General features: G+C 42.2%; 1 protein-coding gene across 2 annotated transcripts; it reads right to left on the bottom strand.

Annotated features, from left to right (window-relative positions):
- Nucleotides 1-130: 130 nt before the first annotated feature.
- Nucleotides 131-22,876, bottom strand: LOC139537202 (CUE domain-containing protein 1-like). Of its 2 annotated transcripts, XM_071338250.1 has the most exons (11): nucleotides 22,583-22,876; nucleotides 12,059-12,739; nucleotides 10,424-10,560; nucleotides 9,696-9,858; nucleotides 9,117-9,369; nucleotides 8,766-8,837; nucleotides 8,412-8,501; nucleotides 7,953-8,046; nucleotides 7,024-7,085; nucleotides 6,789-6,855; nucleotides 131-6,669 (listed from the first exon to the last, which is right to left on the bottom strand). In XM_071338250.1, coding segments are annotated over exons 2-11 (1,257 nt in total). In that variant the 5' UTR covers nucleotides 12,377-12,739; nucleotides 22,583-22,876; the 3' UTR covers nucleotides 131-6,668. The 2 variants fall into 2 exon arrangements, with proteins under 2 accessions (XP_071194351.1, XP_071194353.1); XM_071338252.1 differs by lacking the exon at nucleotides 8,766-8,837.
- Nucleotides 22,877-23,355: the final 479 nt, after the last annotated feature.

The raw sequence follows: 23,355 nt of genomic DNA, 5'->3' as shown, positions 1-23,355 counted from the left end.
TGGGAACTCATCTTTAAACTACGGAGCATGGGAGCACGCACTGGCACATACAAAATACATCACATATAACATGCCCTACTATAGTTCTATGTTGATTTAATATCTGTCACACAGAAAAAGACCAAGAACACGGGGTATAACACAACTGTATTATTCACGTAGCAAACAAAAGCAGTATAAGAAAATATTTGTTTATGAAAGTTATCTTGAAAATGCAAAAGACAGAAGTGTATATTTTCCTATTTTTGGATTGGGTTGAGAAGTAAGAGATTATACTATACAAGATTAGATCATTTCTCTAGATCTACACCAGCATGTCTCTCACAGATACAAATCAATTGTACAAGTCATAAAAAGCATTAACATCCATTTTTTCTTCAACCTGCATTTGATAACATGAATTGTAATGTAATTGGCTGATAAGTTTCCAGCATATATGCTTTTTCAAATAGAAAAATAGAGGAATACAGTATAATGCTTACAATAACAATCACAAATTAGCATTAGATACATTCTGTCTTCTGATTGGGTTGATGGTGAGTCATTCAGGATAACAAGCCCAAAGACGTGCACTCTAAATGGTTCATGTTTTAATCAACATTGGCTCTATACTGTACATTCATGTAACACACAATCCTTTGGAGGGAGCTACGGTAACATGGAAGAAAATATCATTATGCCAAGTCTCAGGTGCCCCCTGACCAACACACAGGACAATAGAATAATTAAACAATCACGCAAACCCAGATAAAAAAAATGCTCCGACTGAAATGAAATCCTGGCTTACATAAGAACATGTAACCCTCTAGTTGTGGTATGGCTAGAACATATCCTATTTCAGTGTAACACAATCTATAAAGAGTTGCCAAGTAATCTAGCATTTATAAGTTCACCTTTGTTAAAGTAGAGGGAAGCTACAGCTAGACATGGTGATAATTAGGCTTGTGGTCTGATAAGAAGACATTGTCATCTAAATTGCATTTGCTAAAACAGTATTTTATTCAGGGTAGGACTGATATTGAAAAGTCTTGCCATTTGTACTGAATTGTATTCCAGAAAAGGCCAACAGAGTTGTATCTTATCATACTAGGCTATGGAACACATAGAATATCAGAACATATCAGAATATTTTCAGCTGTGTTTAATCAGTTGGAGTAAATAGCAGAGAAGAGGGTCAAACACAACAAGAAAATTGCGGCTGAGTAAGATTCCCTGAGCATTGATTATTTTCTTGCTACCTACGGCATATCTACATAGTTTATGGTAATGACATCCCCAAGATAGATCATACATCTTTTAAACCATTTCAATTTATACATATCTAGCAACATACAGTACATTCAGAAAGTATTCAGACCCCTTGACTTTTTCCAGAATTTCTTACGTTACATCCTTATTCTAAAAGTGATTAAATAAATAGAAAACTCAGCATTCTACACAAAATACCCCATAACGACAAAGCAAAAACTTTTTATTTATTTTTATGTTTGCTAATTTATATATATATATAATAAAAAATAAATACCTTATTTATATAAGTATTCAGACCCTTTGCTATGAGATTCAAAATTGAGCTCAGGTGCATCCTGTTTTCATTGATCATCCTTGAGATGTCTGTTCAACTTGACTGAGTCCACCTTCGGTAAATTCAATTGATTGAACATGATTTGGAAAGGCACACACCTGTCTATATAATGCCCCACAGTTGACAGTGCATGTCAGTGCAAAAACCAAGTCATGAGGTTGAAGGAATTGTCCGTAGAGCTCCGAGACAGGATTGTGTCGAGGCACAGATCTGGGGAAGGGCACTAAAAAAATGTCTGCAGCATTGAAGGTCCCCAAGAACCCAGTGGCCTCCATTATTCTTAAATGGAAGAAGTTTGGAACTACCATGACTATTCCTAGAACTGGCTGCCCGGCCAAACTGAGCAATCGGGGGAGAAGGGCCTTGGTCAGGGAGGTAACCAAGAACCCGATGGACACTGACAGAGCTCCAGAGTTCCTCTGTGAAGATGGGAGAACCTTCCAGAAGGACCACCATCTCTGCAGCACTCCACCAATCAGGCCTTTATGGGAGCCTGCAAGCTGACTTCAGTCGCCAGTTGTACAGTGTTTCCTCTAACACATTGGCGCGGCTGGCTCACGGGTTAAGCGAGCAGTATGTCAAGAAGCAGCGGCTTGGCAGGGTCGTGTTTCGGAGGACGCATTGCTCTCGACCTTCGCCACACCCGAGTCCATACGAGAGTTGCAGCGATGGGACAAGACTAACTACCATGCTCCACCAACTGAGCAACATGGGACCTATCACAGCATATTGGATGAATGTCATTCATATTCCATCCAAGAAAATGGTGCCATCTGGTTTGCTTAATATAAGGAACTTGAAATGATTTATACTTTTACTTTTGACTAATTAAGTATATTTTAAACCAAATACTTTCAGACTTTTACTCAAGTAGAATATTACTGGGTGACTGGCTTCTACCTGAGTCATATCCTATTAAGGTATCTTTACTTTTACTCCAGTATGACAGTTGGGTACTTTTTCCACAACTGCATGACAGCCCACTTGGAGTTTGCCAAAAGGCACCTAAAGGACTCTCAGACCATGAGAAACAAGATTTTCTGGTCGGATGAAACCAAGATTGAACCCTGGCCTGAATGCCAAGCATCACGTCTGGAGGAAACCTGGCACCATCCCTACGGTGAAGCATGGTGGTGGCAGCATCATGCTGTGGGGATGTTTTTCAGCGGCAGGGACTGGGAGACCAGTCAGGATCGAGGGAAAGATGAATGGAGCGAAGTATAGAGAGATCCTTGATGAAAATCTGCTCCAGAGTGCTCAGAACCTCAGACTGGGGCAAAGGTTCACCTACCAACAGGACAACGACCCTAAGCACACAGCCAAGACAACGCAGGAGTGGATTCGGGACAAGTCTCTGAATGTCCTTGTGTGGCCCAGCCAGAGCCCGTACTTGAAACCTATCGAATATCTCTGGAGAAACCTGAAAAAAAGCTGTGCAGTGACAGTCCCCATCCAACCTGACAGACCTTGAGAGGATCTGCAGAGAAGAATGGGAGAAACTCCCCAAATACAGGTGTGTCAAGCTTGTAGCGTCAAACTCGAGGCTGTAATCGCTGCAAAATGTGCTTCAAGTACTGAGTAAAGGGTCTGAATACCTATGTATGTCATATTTCCGTTTTTAATTTTGTATACATTTGCAAAACAAAATTAAACAACTGTTTTTGCTTTGTCATTATGGGTTATTGTGTGTAGATTGATGAGGTGAAAAAACAATTTAATTTTAGAATAAGGCTACAACGTAACAATGTGGAAAAAGTCAAGAGTCTGAATAATTTCTAAATGCACTGTATGTGATGTATTTATCTGCAAGTCTAAACCAGTGTGAGTAATATCAGGAAGTACTGGTATTGTAAATAAAAAAAATGAAAAAATAAATAAATAAAACTTATATCAAGTCTTACTGGTCTCATTTACAGTAGGATCACATAAAGCCATTGGATCATTGTGATAGTCTCGAGCTTCCTTTCCCAAGCAGCTACAAGCAACACAGGAGTAAAACTATTATCTTCAAATAATATAGACATCATTTTTTCTTCTTTAAATAACAAAAACATATCACTTGAGTAAAAGTTCTGAGGTGCAAAGAGGTGTACTCTGAGAGACATAGCAGTGATATTCACCAGCAAGAACACATGTGGTTGAAAAAGACAATTCATAAAGAATGGAAATGGTAGAATGAAAATTGCAAGCAGAGATAACCGTGAAAATAAAGCCTCAACTCACAATTGAAGGTCTAACTGCTCTTCTGTTAGCAACAAAGATGTAGGGACCACAAACAGAAGGAGCTTCATAGTGTTTCTAATACTGTACTAAAAATGTGTATGAGAAACAGTAAATTAATTATTTTCTAAACCTACTAAATAGGCATAGGCATGCTAAAGGTGAAAACCCTAGCCACATGGATACTGTTACACTGAAGGTTCAGATTCTGATTCAAACCAGGGCTCTCTGGTTACATGGAAACAGTATTCCCCTACATTAGTCATCTCTGGGAATATACAGTTGAAGTCAAAAGTTTACATACACCTTAGCCAAATACATTTAAACTCAGTTTCACAATTACTGACATTTAATCCTCGTAAAAATTCCCTGTCTTAGGTCAGTTAGGATCATCAATTTATTTTAAGAACGTGAAATGTCAGAATAATAGTAGATAAATAATTCTATTTCAGCTTTTATTTCTTTCATCACATTCCCAGTGGGTCAGAAGTTTACATACACTCAATTAGTATTTGGTAGCATTGCCTTTCAATTGTTTAACTTGGGTCAAACGTTTTGGGTAGCCTCCCACAAGCTTCCCACAATAAGTTGGGTGAATTTTGGCCCATTCCTCCTGACAGAGCTGGAGTAACTGAGTCAGGTTTGTAGGCCTCCTTGCTCGCACACGCTTTTTCAGTCCTGCCCACAATTTTTTTTATAGGATTGAGGTCAGGGCTTTGTGATGGCCTCTCCAATACCTTGACTTTGTTGTCCTTAAGCCATTTTGCCACAACTTAAAAAGTATGCTCGGGGTGACTGTCCATTTGGAAGACCCATTTGCGACCAAGCTTTAACTTCCTGACTGATGTCTTGAGATGTTGCTTCAATATATCCACATCATTTTCCTTCCTCACGATGCCATCTATTTTGTGAAGGGCACCAGTCCCTCCTGCAGCAAAGCACCCCCCACAACATGATGCTGCCACCCCCCGTGCTTCACGGTTGGGATGATGTTCTTCGGCTTGCAAGCCTCCCCCTTTTTCCTCCAAACGTAACGATGGTCATTATGGCCAAACAGTTCTATTTTTGTTTCATCAGACCAGAGGACATTTCTCCAAAAAGTACAATCTTTGTCCCCATGTGCAGTTGCAAACCATAGTCTGGCTTTTTTATAGCGGTTTTGGAGCAGTGGCTTCTTCCTTGCTGAGCGGCCTTTCAGGTTATGTCGATATAGGACTCGTTTTTACTGTGGATATAGATACTTTTGTACCTGTTTCCTCCAGCATCTTTACAAGGTCCTTTGCTGTTGTTCTGGGATTGATTTGCACTTTTCGCACCAAAGTACATTCATCTCTAGGAGACAGAACGCATCTCCGCCCTGAGCGGTATGATGGCTGCGTGGTCCCATGGTGTTTATACTTGCGTACTATTGTTTGTACAGATGAACGTGGTATCTTCAGGCATTTGGAAATTGCTCCCAAGGATGAACCAGACTTGTGGAGTTCTACAATTGTTTTCCTGAGGTCTTGGCTGATTTCTTTTGATTTTCCCATGATGTCAAGCAAAGAGGCACTGAGTTTGAAGGTAGGCCTTGAAATACATCCACAGGTACACCTCCAATTGACTCAAATGATGTCAATTAGCCTATCAGAAGCTTCTAAAGCCATGACATCATTTTCTGGAATTTTCCAAGCTGTTTAAAGGCACAGTCAACTTAGTGTATGTAAACTTCTGGAATTGTGATACAGTGAATTATAAGTGAAATAAATCTCTCTGTAAACAATTGTTGGAAAAATTAGTTGTGTCATGCACAAAGTAGATGTCCTAACCGACTTGCCAAAACTATAATTTGTTAACAGGAAATGTGTGGAGTGGTTGAAAAACAAGTTTTAAATGACTCCAACCTAAATGTATGTAACCTTCCGACTTCAACTGTACCATTAGATCAATGGGGAAAATTTGCCTATCTGGACCTTGTTGTTGGACCTTAAGGCAGACAATTTGGTAGAGAATATAGTCTCAGATTAGGAAAAATATAATTGCATTGGGGGAAGCATAAACTAGAACAATCGCTGTTGCACACAGACAAACTCACATGGGGCCAGAAATGGACTGTTTGAATGTTCCGGAGCTAGACATGGTCAAATCCATTCATATGAGAGTAAAATGCACTAGGGTCCTGAGTCCTATCAGAATTACAACTCCAGCTTTCACTGTGCCTTTACTGTATCACTCAGCAATTATCAGGAATAATTAAAATATTTTAAAAAATTAAATATAGTTTTTCTAATCATAACATGTTTTAATATTCACCATCAATAACAATACATTTTACATATAACTTAAATATTTTAAAAAGTGCCTAACTAGCTAGTTTGATGATTTCTGAAACATGAAACCAAAAGAGCAATATGCTGCCTTCAAATGCTACTCAAGTGGGAAATACGATGTTCCGACTGGGAAATAAGCACTTGAACAACCCTCCCATGTTGGAATCCCAAGAGTGAAATTCAGAGAAGATAACCAATTTAAGAGTTGTGACGTTTCATCACTGACATTTCATCTTTTCAACCATAAGATGATAAAGCAAATTAACGTTTGACGCCGTCAAACATATCAATGTGGATAATAGCTAGTTTACCATATTGTCAAAGTTAAGCAAGCTAGCTAACTTTATCATTAGCAATGTTAGCTAGCTCATCGCGCTAGATGAAATCTCATTGGTTGAAGAATTGCTCTGACTTCTAAAACAGGACTTACGACTTCATAACTGGGAAATTTCATCTGAAGGTAGTAATATTCCACGGGACTTGGTTCAGGTCAAGAAGGGGGTAGTGTGAGCCATATTGTTCTTCCATTGTCACAGACAAAACTATATGAGAAATCTGTCAAAGAAATAGTTAAGATAACTGTTAGTTGAGGAAATCCAAAAGATGAAAAATGTATAGTTTTCAAGGTATAGTAATTTGTAGGTTTTGTGTGTGCAGTGTTACTGCTCTCTCACCATAACACTTCCTGTTGGGGCACCTCCTCTTCCTGAGGGCCTGGTCTCTTGAGCATGCTGTCCTCCTCTGTACAGACACATGAGTTAGGTTCATACAAATTAGCATGTGGACTAAATTCACCTCCCTGTTTACAGTTGGACTAGGCCTAAATTAAACAATCGAACAATCATGCCTCATACGATTCAATTAGGTTTCTTGATTAGAATGATATTAAAACAACATGGATAAATGTACCACTCAGGTGTCCAGCTTCTTCATCTTCCAAGAGGTTGGCAGTGGAGGCAGCATTACCCAGTCTGGGTAATATAGGATGTTAAGGAGAGAGGCAGATGTTTATACATAAAACATATGAATGCAAGTTCAGAGTCAAGCCCATGAAAAGACCTCCTAATTCAGCACAGCCCTAATGGTATGAACATGTATGCACTCACTACTGTAAGTCGCTCTGGATAAGAGCATCTGCTAAATTACTAAAATGTAAATGTGATGAAGCCCAGCATATGACCCGCCAACTGGATACTAAATGGGACTTTCCCTGGAACTCAAACCAAATGACATCAACAATAGAAACAAAGGCAGATATTACAGCCACTCATCAACATGCAGGGAAGTCTCTGAGGGATAGTTAATTACATCTGTACAATGCAAGCACATCTGTTCAGTTCATTTGAACACTGTCACTTCTGGCAAGGACAAAAGATCCATTGGGCAATGACTCCTGAGCATGGAGGCCTGCCAGAGAGAGGATCGTCTTGTAAACCCGACCCTAGGCCAGGGTCTGGTTTCAATGACCTACTCTTTTGACAACTTCAATAAGGGGGGGGAAAAATGTCTGGGGTGGGTCCTCTCAACAAATCACAATGCAGACATGCCAGAACGTCACGATTCAAAACCTAAGTTTGTAGGCAAAACCTTTTCAAGGGCTTAATGAAGGTTGTTGATGCAAACTAGCCACTTGCGAAATGCACTCATTAAAAATAACCTCTGTGATCTTTGACTTACTTGCTACTATTTAGTATTTTATTCAAGAGGATAGAGTAGTGAGGTAGTTCCTCTATGCCAAAAGAGTCTGTAATTGAAACCAGACCCAAGTTTTCGAGACTAGGGAAAGGAGGGGGAGGCAATGGGTGGTGGCAGGGACCATTGGTGAAGTGGAAGGATACGAATGATGTTTCATGAGGGCTCTCCTTTTCGTTTTTCTTCTTCGGGTGTTTTCAGAGAAAGCTCTAGCGATTTCAAAAAGCTTCTTTCGCGTAGCTGTGGAGGATTACAGGATCAAATAAAAAGGTTTTTTTAATTGAATATGATTGTTCTGATTTGAAAAAGCATATGTCCATGAATACATCATTATATATTTTAAAAAACATCTTAGTAACATGTCATTCAAGTGCAGAGACGGTAGGAAAGTTGGTTTTCCTATAGCTTTCTGGAGCACAGACTGTGAAAGGGTCATGTCCTTCAGCATCCATCATTTACAGTTCCACGTACTGCTAGAAGCACGTCATGCTAACTGGACATGCCCAATATGGAAAGTTCTAATTACATTTTGAAGTGATAGACACACACACATTGAGAAAATTATTTGGTTATGGCCCAGAGAGCGACAGATTGAGTGTTCTTACATTTGCCCATGTGCTTGAGTTTGTCACGGAACAAGGCGTCATCAGTAACATTGGTGCAGGCCTCCCCAGAGCCTGAGGCACAATTATCTCCTAGAACACAGACAAGCAGCGTGAAATAGACCCCACAGAGACATGCGAGCACAAGAGAAAGACACACAGGGATGCACACAGAGACACACACAACAACTGAGATGCACAACAAGTCACACTTCCTCTGTGTGCCTTGAAAATAAGGCGTTTCACTGCAGGAGCCCGCTGTACACAGGCCCCGCATGAAGAAACCTGGACAGTTTCAGACTGAGCCAGAACGAGAATGGAGCTAAATGCTATGGAGTGCAGATGAATGATATCTACCTGGAGTGGACGTCCCCATGACAGCTGGTGAATGATGGGACTTGGATGCCTTTGACTCATACTGCAGCCGATCTAAAAACAGAGGGAGCCGATGTCTCAGCATCAATGGAGTTAAAAGCATGGAGGCATGTAGCAGGAGCTGACAAGCTCTCCTTCATGCACTACTAGAGAAGAGGTGGAGGGAATGAGGAGGAAAGCACTGCCATGACAGAGACCTTATTTTACTGACTCTTCATAGCTTGATTGCTGGGGATGAAAGCATAGTGATATCATCACTAAGTAGTGCATAAGCCCTTTGCAAATGATGCCAAAAATGTAAACGTTTGTATGTGTTACTAAGTGTATGCACACCTCTCTCAAGGGCGATGAGGAACTCGCGGTTGCGCTGCAGCTCCCTCATAAACTCCTCGTTCTGCAGGAAGAGGGCTATGCTCTCATCCTCCAAGTACTGCTTCAGCTTTCTCTCCTGGTCCGTCTCCATGCCAACCTGGCCTGCCCTGGCCGCCGCCCCAGCCCCAGGCTCAACCTGCTGCGTCATGGACAACAGGGAGGAAGAGCAGGAGGGCTGGGTCAGACTAGTCGGCGTTAGGCTGCTGTGAGAGCGCTGCAGGAAGGGAGGGACCAGAGAGAACAATGTTAGACGTGTCAAAGTCCTATGTGGAAATGCTTCAGCTTTTAATAAAATTGCACCATAAATTATAAAATAATATATAATTTTTTTTGGGGGGGTGTACCAGGGAATTGAATCTGTATAAATAATTGGACTGTATTTTTCTTCATGTGCAGTATTTTTCTTCATGTGCAGTCTGTTGCAAAGGCTGGTAATTATCCAGCCAGTTGGCCATCAGAGCAGAGCGCCAGGCAGTGGTCTGTAAGTGATGGGAGTGTGGGTTAATGGTCCATTAGGGGCTGACCCATAAATCTACCTACTGGCAGACTGTCCAGCTGCTGAGGCAGGATCCGGAGGAAATCATCAGGGAGGTTGCCTAGTAACGGTGGGTTCCAGTTCCTGTAACTTCCAATCTGCCTTTGACTGGCAGGAGGGTGTGGACCAGGAGGGGGCTGGCAGGGACGGGATTGACTGGCATCAAAGCTGGCACAGAGATGGGAAAGGATATTGTTAGTCCCATCAATGCTATGTTCTATAAGAGTACATATCAATAATGACGTGTTTTGGTCATCTTCAAAGGATCTGTCTAGCATAAACCGGTCTCTCTTATTTCTTCTCACAGGTTCCCTCCTTGGCACACATAAAATTGTCTACATCTAACAAAAGTGTCACTAGTATTAAGTCTACAGATCTACCAAAGTTAGGGCACAGTACAGAACATGGATTTCATAGCTGCTGCAGTAGCATTCATTAGACAGCAGGTGGAGCATTGAATGTATCAAGAACCTCTTGGCATTCAAAGCACTCACACCATGAATCGCTGAGCAGCCATATCATGTATTAGATATTGAGAAAGCAACAACGAAGAATATATGCATCTCATCACTCATGTAAATGATGGTATAAGAGAAAAACCATTCATTCATTCACATTATCCCAGCCATCTATCATTCTCCTTTAAGTGATGAAATGAGGTCAGAGCCAGGCAGACAGCCCTGAGCCCTCTCTCTCTCCCTACCTCCCTCCCTCCCTCCCCTTCTTCTCTTGCCTGGGTGGTGGTGATGCTGTGGGCAGGACCTGATCTGGGTACTTCCTGTCGTAGATGTGCATGTCATAGGAGGGCGGAGAGTAGACCGGCGGGGGCTCCTCGTCAGAGCTGTCCGGCTCCAAAGTCCGCTCCAGGATCTACAGGGTCAGAGGAACCATTGAGAATGTTCTAAAAGGTCTTGAAAATCCCATCAGATGGCACATGTGGACACTTCAAAGAGCAGATTAAATGAATCTGTATTATAACTACTCATTGGCAATACAGCACAGCCTCTCTGCCCTAAATTAGAGGCATTGCGAGCGCTTGGTATTGAGCTGTTTAATTCAACTAGACCAGCAACACTCTTTTATCCTGTATTTAATAAATGGTTGATTGAAATTAACTTTATTTTTAAAACAGCCTAGCATGTTAGATAGAATAGACTGACAGACTGACCAGGTGAATCCAGGTGAAAGCTATGATCCCTTATTAATGTCACTTGTTAAATCCACTTCAATCAGTGTAGATGAAGGGGAGGAGACAGGTTAAAGAACGATTTTTAAGCCTTGAGACAATTGAGACATGGCTTGTGTATGTGTGCCAATCAGAGCCTGAATGGGCAAGACAAAATATTGAAGTGCCTTTGAATGGGGTGTTTAGGTGCCAGGCGCACCGGTTTGAGTGTCAAGAACTGCAACGCTGCTGGGTTTTTCACGCTCAACAGTTTCCTGTGTGTATCAAGAATGGTCCACCACCCAAAGGACATCCAGCCAACTTAACACAACTATGGGAAGAATTGGAGTCAACATGGGCCAACATCCCTGTGGAACACTTTCGACACCTTGTAGAGTCCATGCCTCGACGAATTTATGCTGTTCTGAGGGCAAAAGTGGCAGTGCAACTCAATATTAGGAAGCATTCTTAATGTTTTGTACACTCCGTGTAATTTTTAAGTGCAGCTCTTAATCTTCTCCTCTTTCTCCCTCAAGTCTTTCAGAATGATTGGGGGAAATAAACAAAACAGTTCATATCCTGTGTGGAGCATGGTGGAATACAGCCAGAGTGGACAAATGCTAATAAAAAGACTAAATATGGCTGGAACTGAGAGACCTGCAGTAATTTAATCAAATACAAAGTGAACAGCTTGCCAGTCCAATATTGCACTTGATACAATCTTGTTATTACTCAGCAAGAGTTTATGTATCAGCACCAAGGGAGTTCCAAAGGAATGGCTGGTCTCGGCTGTCCACAACAGTCACCCCATTGCACAAGAGACCACAAAGTGTTTACCTCTAGCTATTGTCAAGCTTTTGAAGATCGCTTTAGGCAGCTTATCAAAGCTTTGTGTCCACAATAGCAGTGCATAATCACATGCCCTCCAGAGAAATGCATGTCACCCACTACAAAAGCATATTAAGAGCAACATTAAAAATACTTTTCCCTCTCCAAGAACAACCATCTGGTTTGAAGAGGCAAAACACCTGAAATAAGGTGTGTGAATTAATAACTACTATTGGGTGAAAAAGTAGCTGACAACCTTGACATACATTTCATGATATGCTATGGTCTCAGACTATCTTAGGTTGTGTTCATTTAGTTTTATCTGGGCTACTCACAAGTTCTCGTACCAGCGCCCCTGCCCCCATGCAGACGTACCTCAGGGGGGATGCTGTCCTCTGAGTCGGAGCTGTCGTCAGAGCCGTGTCCGTCCAGGCTCATCTGGAGCAGCTGGTCAATAGTGGAGTCCACGGCTCCGTGGTTGGCCCGCAGCACACACTCTATCACCTCCTGCTCCATGCTGGGGAACATAGTCCTGAAGTCCTCCATAGCCTGGTTGAACTCCAGACGCCGCACCGTTCGCCCACCCCCACTGGGATTACTGTTGTTGAGTTCAGCTGGGACTGGGCTGTCGCTGTGCGACGCCACGTCACCATGGTTACCACTGTTGCGGCGGCGGAACAGGCTGGTCATCATCCAGAGTGCCTCCAGCCTCCGCACGGCACCCCTCCTCCGCGCCGGCCACACCACCCGAGAAATGGTGGCTTCTGGTCCCTGGACGGTGGGTGCCCACCGCCTGCCTGGCCTGCTGCTTCAACTGTGCCTGTCCACCTCAGGGCCCTCAGTGCTCGGCCCCGTTATCCTCTCATCATCACAACACCACAGAAAGCCATTCTCTCTTCTCCTCTGGTTTTGACCCAGCTGCATGCAATGCTGTGAGGATGTGGTGGCTGGTCTCCCCAGGCAGGCAGTGTGTGGAAGACACAGCGCTATGTTCTCTCTGATCAGAGGTGGACTAGATGTGTCCTAACACTTCCAACCCACACATCCCTTCAGCACCTGCAGAGTCGAGAACAGGAACAGAATGAAGCAGACAAGCATCAACACAATGAACAGCGGTACAAATGGAGAAGTTCCACTCGAGCAATAGTGTGTCCAAGGAGGTTATAAAAAGATAAGGCTACATATTTTTTGAAGACACACACACACAGAGAGAGAGAAGGCGGCGTTAAAATGGCGAAGGTGCATAAAGATGGCAGCCCTCATGTTATTATCACAAATGCCTCATTTGCTAAATTCGCCGTACTGTACAATGCTCTGTTACTTTAGTTTGATTTTTTGCGTCGCATTAGCACGGTATACATGATCCCAATACTAGCTCCAAGACGGCAGCAATTTGAAAAAACTAATAAGTAGATTGTGCTAATTTATTGGCACATTGAACCATGTTGAGTGTGTAGCTTCCAAATTCATAGTGCTCAAACCATGTCATCATATTTCAATTTCTCCATCTTTTTTCTCCAATCAGCTGGGTCCCTCTCAGGCAGAGTCGCTGTCTGAATGCATTACTTTCCCGACCTCGACACCCTAGGCGTCTGCATTCCCACGGCAACGCTTGTGTCCCCAGGCACCAGAATAGAGTCGGCCAGTGCCAGGGAAGGGCAGAAGCACCACCCGCTGCCAACTGCATCGTGACCCAGAGGGCCGATACATGCACCGCCTAAGTAGGTTACAGGAGCTGAATTAATCAGGCTGCCACTGAGTCAACACTCCACACCACCATGCAGCAGTTTGTTTCCCAGAGACCCGGGCCAGGCGCCAGGGCCAGGCGGTGTGACTATGAAGCCAGCCTAGCCCAGCAGCGCCTCATCACAGTCAGTCAGTAGGCATTGGATAGTGTCAGATTAGGGATAATAAGAGTTCGCAGAGGCACTGGATCAAGTTCTGTTTAAATGCTAGTAGGGTCTGAGAATTGGACCAGGTGGTGGAACTGAACCTGGTCCACCGCTGCTGCATTAGAGCACAAGGAGAGCAGGCAGAGTGTCTCATAACCCTGCTCTAGATCGTACTGCCCTGACAGAGGAGGTCATTTGAAAACATAATGGAGCACTCAGAATGAAATAGGGCAGTGTCACGTGAACCTGTGAATCACAGTGCTGCACCAAGGACACACTGCTCTGCACTGGCCTATGGATTGCCTGCTAACAGTTCTAAGAGTTTCTGCTCAAAAAAACTTTTCTAGATGTCATGGCACACCATTACCATATGATCTGTCATGACGTTGGCCTGTGGGTAAGGTTTATGACCCCCCCCCATAAATACCTTTCTCCCTTCCCTCTCTCTCTGACTCTACTGATGGACTCTTGAATAGCCTTTGTTAAACATAGAGAGTCTGGGAACATCAAACAAGTGGAGGGAAAGGAACCATATTTCGGTAATAGAACCAGTTGAAAATATGCGTTGGTACTTAATGAATATGATGTCAGTTCGGTTGTCAGCTGAGACATTATGACTGATGACAGGATGACCTAAACTGTATCTGGGAAAGTCTACACATTCTAGTTATCAGATTCACATGGAATTGTTGAGCAATTTAAATGTTTAAATATGACACTATTTGTGAAAAGATTAAATGTAATTTTAGCTTCCAAATGAGAGATTTGGGTTTTCATAAAGTTAGAGCTCTGCTCAATCAGTGGCCCGCCCCTGTGAAGAGACATGGGTTATAAACTAGGAAACACACCCTTCTCTCCCTCCACTATATAAGCCCTTGACGAAAATGTAACCTTCTGTTCCGAGGACGATAGGACGACGGTCCATACGTTGAAAAGGACTAACATGTCAACTACAGAACTAAGCCAACCTCAGCGTGAGCTTTGGTTGCAAATGGTATGAACTTTGAACTCTTATTCACTACAGAAGTGATACCTCCTAGCCGCTGAGTTAGCAGCGGCCGCTGTAAACGTGGGCTAGGAGAGGACAGACAGAGTATTCTGTCTACCACCCAACCACCAACCTATTGAAGCGCAGCTCAGAGTAAATATTTATTGCATTTTCCTTTTCCAAATGGGCGGTAATTTAGAATGCATAGGATACTGTATTTACGATAGCACAGCTTCTCCCTTTGTTCCTCAGTCTTCCCGCTCTTTCACTCAAACCCAACCCCCTTTCCTATGTGTAACCAGCTGTCATATCTGCTCTGTCCGCAAGGGATGTTTTCCTTTATGACATAATTTGTAATCAAGGTATGATTCATTCTGTGTATATGTAATTCTGTGTGATTAGTTAGGTATTTAGTAAATAAATAATTAAACCCAATTTTGTTTTGCTGATTCAACTTGTTAGCCAGTGTTCGTGAAGATAACCAAGAATTTACGATGTTCAGATGAGACTGAAATAAGGTGACGATTAATGTTGACTGCTATTGATGTAAAATATTACTAGGTCTTTCAGAGTTTATTCGGAAGATAACAGCTCTATAAACACTCTTTCGTGGTGCCCCGACTTTCTAGTTAATTACATTTACATGATTAGCTTAATCAGGTAATATTAATTACAGAGAAAGGATTTTATAGAATAGCATGTCATATCACTTAATCCAGCATAGCCAAAGACACGACAGATCTGATACAGAGAAGTGCCACAGTTCAGCAGAGGCCAGACACTGAACATACAAAAATACTATCTTTACATTCCTACTTTCCATTCAGCATAATTTATGTTAGGCTGAACTGACTGAAAGACAGGGTTGACTGACAGCAACAGATTCACAAGCAGAATCACTGGTCAAGCTCTTCTTCCAGATACTTATCTGGGATAAAATAGGCCCAATCCAGCATCCTGCAGGCAGACATCAATTGAAGCCAGTGAGCTGTCTGGTGTCAAATCAATCATCTCAGAGCTGGCTGAATGATATTTCCCACGCACCGATTCCTCACTTTTCACTATTCAACACTAATCTGAACCTAGTGCCCAGCTATATTTAGCACCACAATCCACCACAGCTCTTTGTCCTCATGTAGGCTACTGTAGCTGCTTACCGATATGGGAGCCAGGGGAGGACTGCTTTGCTCTTGTGAATTACATGCAGCATAGGGCTTGCTTACGTCACCCATAACTAATGCCTGCTGGTTTAGGCCCTGAGCTGATTACAGATAGGGCCTACCGGTAGAAGACAAAGGACTGTTTGATAAATCTCTGTGATGAAAGACAAACACAATGGACAACATGTGGTGATAGGTGGGCCTACACACAAATATTATCTTTGGCTAACTAGGCCTAGTCTAGATGTTTTGGATTTAGCCAATCAATATGAAAAGAGGGGATCTCTTACAGGAACCTCAAAATCCTCGTCTAGATGTTTTGGATTTAGCCAATCAATATGAAAAGAGGGGATCTCTTACAGGAACCTCAAAATCCTCCTCCTGAGGTAAGGTATCATTGACAGTGTAGGCTACATGGTATATTTTGGTGGCAGTATGGCCTCCTGTCCGGCAGTGAATAGGTCATTAGGACTATGATGCTCCCCCTTCCATTTGAATCGTTACACAATCCAGGTGTAGAAAGCTCTTAGAGACTTACCCAGAAAGACTCACAGCTGTAATTGCTGCCAAAGGTGCTTCTACGAAGTATTGACTCATGTGTGTGAATATTATGTACATTAAATAACTGTATAATACATTTGCAAACATTTCTTTGTTTTTATCGTGTATTGTGTGTAGATGGGTGAGAAAAATACATTTTGAATTCAGGCTGTAACACAACAAAATGTGGAATAAATCAAGTGGTATGAATACTTCTGAAGGCACTTATTGAAAATCATACCGTCTGTATATCAAAATAGCCCAGTATACGGTATAAACGTTATATCGCCCAAGCCTAGCACAGTTCACAGTTCCATGATTAGTGAGGATTATTAGGACAGATTCATAGGAATACTGTTAAACCCCTACTGTACACTTTACTCACCTTCCAATATTTCATGGGTTGAACAATTGAATATGGCAACCACTGTATTTTTATTCACCAATATAGTGTACAAAACATTAGAAAAATGCTAACCTCCCTTGTTATTGTAGTGGTGAGATGTGAGCATGTCTTCGGGGTATGATATTTGTGCGTCTAACTTTCTCACTCATTTTATTCACAATTAATTCTGGATTATCCGTAATCATGGTAGCATCCACATTAAATGGAGAAGTGTTTAGAAACATATGATATTCGTATTTACAATAAAAGTGACTCCAAAAGGACACAATACATTATTGGGCACAAAAAAAATCTGAAACACAACCAAAACAAACAGCATGTGTATTAAAGTAGTCAAAAGTTTAGTGTTTGGTCCCATATTCCTAGCACGCAATGATTACATCAAGCTTGTGACTCTACAAACTTGTTGGATGCATTTAAGTGAATTTGTCCCAATACTTTTGGTCCCCTAAAATGGGGGGACTATACGCAAAAAGTGCTGTAATTTCTAAACGTTTCACACGATATGGATGAAAATACCCTGCACTTTAACCTCATAGCCATTGTATCATTTCAAATCCAAAGTGCTGGAGTAGAGAGCCCAAAATAAAACGTGTCACTGTCCCAATACTTTTGGAGCTCACTGTATTTAGTGTGTAAATGCTTTCCAAACTCGTTTTTTAAATTATTCATATATATTTTCCTTACCCTAAATAATATACATGATCAGTATTTTTTTATCTACCAATTGGTGCTGAACATTTGATGAATATTAGGGCTGTGACGACACCAGTATCCCAATATTTTTTTCATGGCAAAAATGAAAACACTGGTCCTCTAAAAACCTGCTGTATGTAAAATATTGTGTGCTATAGGTTGGAAAATAAATACGTGTGACTCTAGATGACAACATCATCCAGAGTCAAGCCCCTCGCCTCCAGAGGTTTGCATTGTCTACATCAGTGGTCGCCAACCGGTCGATCACCAAATATTTCTGTAGAAAAGCCAACGAACGATAAAGGCTTGCGCTCCTTCTTTAAAATCGTGTTGATTTTCAAAAGTCCTGCGCACCGGGTTTGCAAAGTGTTCCCATGAGACAAAGTACGCCTACCCGGCGGACCAGCAAATCTGTGACTAACTCCAGTGCACCTACTGCGCTGCCCAATCGGATAGCTCAAATCACCGTGGCTACAGCGCTTACCTGACCCTGGCCACAGCCAAGTTTAATAGGCTACTACCGGTAGCCTACGTAAGATTTAATAACTTTTATAACCATGACCACAGAGAGACTGTCAACGAATACAGCAAAGAGCTGCTGTTTTTATGAGTGAGTTCATGTTTAAGTGCATATTCAACAATATTACAAAACGCACTTCTCCACACTTCTGCTTGGGCTGCAGCTACGATGAATGAGTAGCTAAGTATCATTAGCCCTGCGTTTTATTATTATTAGCAGTTCGTCGTGTCGATTTTAATATTAAGGAATATTTAACTTTCTCTGGTCATAGGAACAACATTAATTTGTGCATGAGGCAGATGCGGTCTCTGGTCAGTCTCACCGGAGGAAAGGAAGGAGAAAGCAGGGACCGTGAGAGGCGGTTGGGAAAAATAGTTTTGAACGGTCATCCAACTCGGAAACTCGGCATCTTTCTAGAGCTCTGACTTTTCGACCTGAAGATCACTGACGTCGTGATTTGACCATCAGATGCAGGTACCATCAGTCCAGTAAAATAAAAAAAGACAATTATTTAAATTCATGCTCCACAGTGCCTCACAAGTGCTAATCCAACTGATGTATTTTGTTATCAAAGCTTGAGTTTTGAAATATAATATGGTCTGATTAACAATATTGGCAGGCCAATCATATAGCCAATATGCTGTGATAATGTATTAGACCTACTGCCCAAACTTTATTCCTACAAAACTGTGTGAGGTTAATGTAAAAAAAAATATCTGAGCAGTAGATCTCAGCTTGCTTTTTGACTGGGAAAGTGATCTTGACTCAGAAAAGGTTGGTGATCACTGATCACTGGTCACTTGGCTCTGTCATATCCTCACATGGTCTCTCCTATCATTGCTATGCAGACGACACACAATTAATCTTCTCCTTTCCCCCCTCTGATAACCAGGTGGTGAATCGCATCTCTGCATGTCTGGCAGACATATCAGTGTGGATGACGGATCACCACCTCAAGCTGAACCTCGGCAAGACGGAGCTGCTCTTCCTCCCGGGGAAGGACTGCCCGTTCCATGATCTCGCCATCACGGTTGACAACTCCATTGTGTCCTCCTCCCAGAGTGCTAAGAACCTTGGCGTGATCCTGGACAACACCCTGTCGTTCTCAACTAACATCAAGGCGGTGACCCGTTCCTGTAGGTTCATGCTCTACAACATTCGCAGAGTACGACCCTGCCTCACGCAGGAAGCGGCGCAGGTCCTAATCCAGGCACTTGTCATCTCCCGTCTGGATTACTGCAACTCGCTGTTGGCTGGGCTCCCTGCCTGTGCCATTAAACCCCTACAACTCATCCAGAACGCCGCAGCCCGTCTGGTGTTCAACTTTCCCAAGTTCTCTCACGTCACCCCGCTCCTCCGCTCTCTCCACTGGCTTCCAGTTGAAGCTCGCATCCGCTACAAGACCATGGTGCTTGCCTACGGAGCTGTGAGGGGAACGGCACCTCCGTACCTTCAGGCTCTGATCAGGCCCTACACCCAAACAAGGGCACTGCGTTCATCCACCTCTGGCCTGCTCGCCTCCCTACCTCTGAGGAAGTACAGTTCCCGCTCAGCCCAGTCAAAACTGTTCGCTGCTCTGGCACCCCAATGGTGGAACAAACTCCCTCACGACGCCAGGTCAGCGGAGTCAATCACCACCTTCCGGAGACACCTGAAACCCCACCTCTTTAAGGAATACCTAGGATAGGATAAAGTAATCCTTCTAACCCCCCCCTTAAAAGAGTTAGATGCACTATTGTAAAGTGGTTGTTCCACTGGATATCATAAGGTGAATGCACCAATTTGTAAGTCGCTCTGGATAAGAGCGTCTGCTAAATGACTTAAATGTAAATGTAATGTAAATGTCTACATCTTAATGTATGCAGTCTACTGCCAAAAATAGATGAGATTTGCTTGCTCGCCAGAAAGAGAAAACTTCAAAATTACCCGAAAGGACAGAAATCGGAGAGAAGGGGATGTGTACGTCTATGTCAGAGCGGACTTTAGTTTTAACACAAGAACAGATTTAAACCATGATCGCATGGAAGCAGTTTGGCTGGATATGTTATTACCTAAGAGCAAATCAATTTTGGTAGGGGCTCTGTATAGAACTCCAGACCAGAGTGACTTTAATGAGATCCTTCAAATATATGTACTGCATACTGTGGCTTTCTTAACTCTGGAGTGATTCTACTGAGTTCTACTCTCAAGTAATCTAGGCACTCAATCTAGGCACTTGCAACAAGCCAAAAACAGTCAAACAGCATTGGACATCAATGGTACTGTAACCTTTGACCGAGCACAGGTGGCTGATAATTTTAATGAATTGTTCACCACCATTGCCAGCAACCATCCTATTCAAACCTATTATTCAGCCAAGGGCATCTCCGAAGGACAATTTGGATTTTCCCAGGTTTCAACCTCAGATGTTACAAAGACTTAAAGATCTTGACAAACAGAAAGCCACAGGACTGGATAACATCCCGGCTAGATTTCTGAGTGATGCTGCTGATCGTATAGGACCTTATGAATTAAGTGAATCTGTGAACAGATCCTAAAGTACATTGATGACCATAACATTTTATATGACCTTCAGTCCAGTTTTAGACAATCCTATTCTACCGACACGTTTACTATACTTGACAGATTTGATCAAGCAAGAAATTGACACGGGCAACTTCTGTGATATGGTAATGGTTGACCTACAAAAAGCATTTGATACTGTGAACCATTATATTTTGTTGCACAAACTGTAAGCAATTGGTTTTGGCACCAACTCCTTATTATGGGTTAATTCATACCTAACTGATGTGTATGTGGGCGTGACGCTGTCTGATGCTAATGAGATAAATTGTGGTGTCCCCCAGGGGAGCGTTTTGGAGCCTTTGCTTTTTTGCTCTACATAAATGACATAGACTCTGCCTGTTTATGCCCTCTGTTCCTGTATGCAGATGATTCTGCCCTATTGGTTTCACATAAGAATAAGGAGCCTGTTGAAAAGACACTAAGCTGTGCCACTATGATTATGCATTGCATCTCAAGGTTCATAACAAAACATCTGAAGGACAAACTTCAAAACGACCCAAAACAAACTAATGAGAATTATACTCAAGCTCAGCCCTCAGACGTACATTGGTCCTAATCATTTCAGGGAAGTGAATTGGCTTACAGTTTATCTCCGGGTGGTGCAGATTAAACTGTTGATGGTTTTTAAAGTTATACATGACCTTGCCCCCAGTTACCTGTCTGGTTATTTTAATTTCATTAGACTCTCTCATAGCCATCACACCAGAACCAGTGTAGCCAATATCAGATCACTGCGCTATAGGAGCATGGCTCTTTCCTTAACACTGGTGCAGCGGAGTGGAATGGTGTACCAAACCATATTAAATCCATCCCTACGCTAGGAAGTTGTAAGATAAACCTGAAGAAATGGTTCATGGGTAAAATTCTTTAAAAAACGGCACAGGCTTAAAGAAAGTATACTTGTTTCAATGAACGTTACTTGGTAATCTGTTTTATTACATTTCCGGTTTCTTCCCTATTGATGAGATGTATTTTGTTTTCATGTTATAATCTGGTGTATATTTCGTTTTTATGTATTTTCATGAGGAGCACAATGGAATATGTGTTTAAACGTTGTGTCGTCCTCAATGAGTTTAATGGCATTGTACTATATCCACATGTGGTTGTATGGTGTTAAAACGGTCAAATAAATCAAACAAAAATACTTAGTTTCCAACATTAGGTTTGTTTTCCTAAAGAAGTTAAATCCCCTTCATGTTTACTTTCCTTGCCACAATACTAATGAGTATCGTGACACTAGTAATGTCCCGGCCCTAACGAATATGCGTGTATTTACACATCTTTCTTTCATTGATCCCTAATAGTTTCTATGTGAGAATTGCCAGAATAATCTTAGATACCCCCCCAAAATTGGTCTACGCTGGCATGGTATCGCCCTGTGATCTTGTGCACTAACAGGCACATCCAGAGCCGTACTGTAAATATATAGCTCTGGGGAAATTATAAAAGGCTACTACATTCAAATATTTATTTAGTGCTTTTCTGAAACACAATGTATTACAAGAATACAATAGGCGGGGGGGAATGACAAATCTGCTAACCAGAGATAACATGATAAATAGGCGATTATAGCATGCAGATGCACCTGCCATTAAAACAGAATTGACCCCAGCCATTGACACCTGAGCCAGGAGACCCTCGGGGCCTTGGTGGGCAAAGGCAGCAGCATAAGATCAAAGACCCTGTGATTACTCCTGCCCGTGGTGCACCCAGCTATATGGCTAGTGAAGCACGGTTAGTACTATCTAGAATCCTTGGGATGTCCATACCCTGACCTTAACGCTCTTAAATTTCAACTTCAATGGGGCGACGTCAAGAATCCCTGATAGCAAATAATTAGTGCCGTGGACCAGTGAAGTACGCGACTTCTCATCCCCCCGCGTTACCAGACAGGCTAGCTGGTTGGTTATCTTCTAGCTAGCTGACGAGTTGACGGATAGTATTTTTAACAGGTTTGCATGTTGCTGCTTGCTATCTATAAGATACCTAACATTGAATAGCGTATTGGTATTTAAAACATAAAGCGACACATTTGAACGATTGCGCAATTGAAATGTAGCTAGATAGGGTTTGTAAGCTACCGTAATGCTTTACTCTAGTATCGTTGATGTGTGAAATGTAAACCCCCTTACCAGGTGAAGAGCGGACGAACATCTGAAGCTAGAAAAATGACGTTAGCTTCCCCGTTCCTATTATCAACATTAAAAAACAATGCTTGGTTTACCCGAGGGTCGAGGGTAAACGTTGACCAAAAGTTGTGTTTTCTCTTGGCGCAAGTTGCAGTTGCGACCGAATGCTGTGCTGTCATCCATTGACTGCTGGTCCTGACCGTGACCGGTGTCGTCTCCCTCTTACCACCTCTCTACGACCGCCAAGCCATCACACGCAAATTCAGTTGGGCGCGGATAGCCTTGCTTGACCATGTATTTGAGCTTCAGACAGATGGCGCAAGAGGAGCCTAGCGGAGAAATATGAGAATTGCACATAGGGCAACAAAGATACTTTTATCAGTGGGGGCAGGGTCTTGTTTATTACATTTTTGTAAGTTTGTTTGGATAGGAGAAAACAGAAATTATGCAATCTACGTCCTATTTGATTTTATGTATAAAAAATATTTAAAAATCAGAAGCATAGCAACATTGTAATAGCCATATTTTTGCTATTATTAACTGGTGTTATATGTTAATTCATAATAGTCACTACAAAATAGTTGTATTCATTCTCTTTTGGAGAGACAGACAGACAAAAGGCTCGAAACAAAAAACACCTGCTTCCTTCCCATGCTTGTTTTTCATTTGGGGTACTCACAATTAAATTTAAACTGAGCCTCTAAGAATGGTCACACTTGAATGAAATTGGGTTTTCGGTTGGGTAAGTTATGACAGGCTCTCAGATATCAAGAACG

Source organism: Salvelinus alpinus, chromosome 13, assembly GCF_045679555.1.
Source record: "Salvelinus alpinus chromosome 13, SLU_Salpinus.1, whole genome shotgun sequence".
NCBI lineage: Eukaryota > Metazoa > Chordata > Actinopteri > Salmoniformes > Salmonidae > Salvelinus > Salvelinus alpinus.
This window is presented reverse-complemented; position numbering and strand designations above follow the sequence as displayed.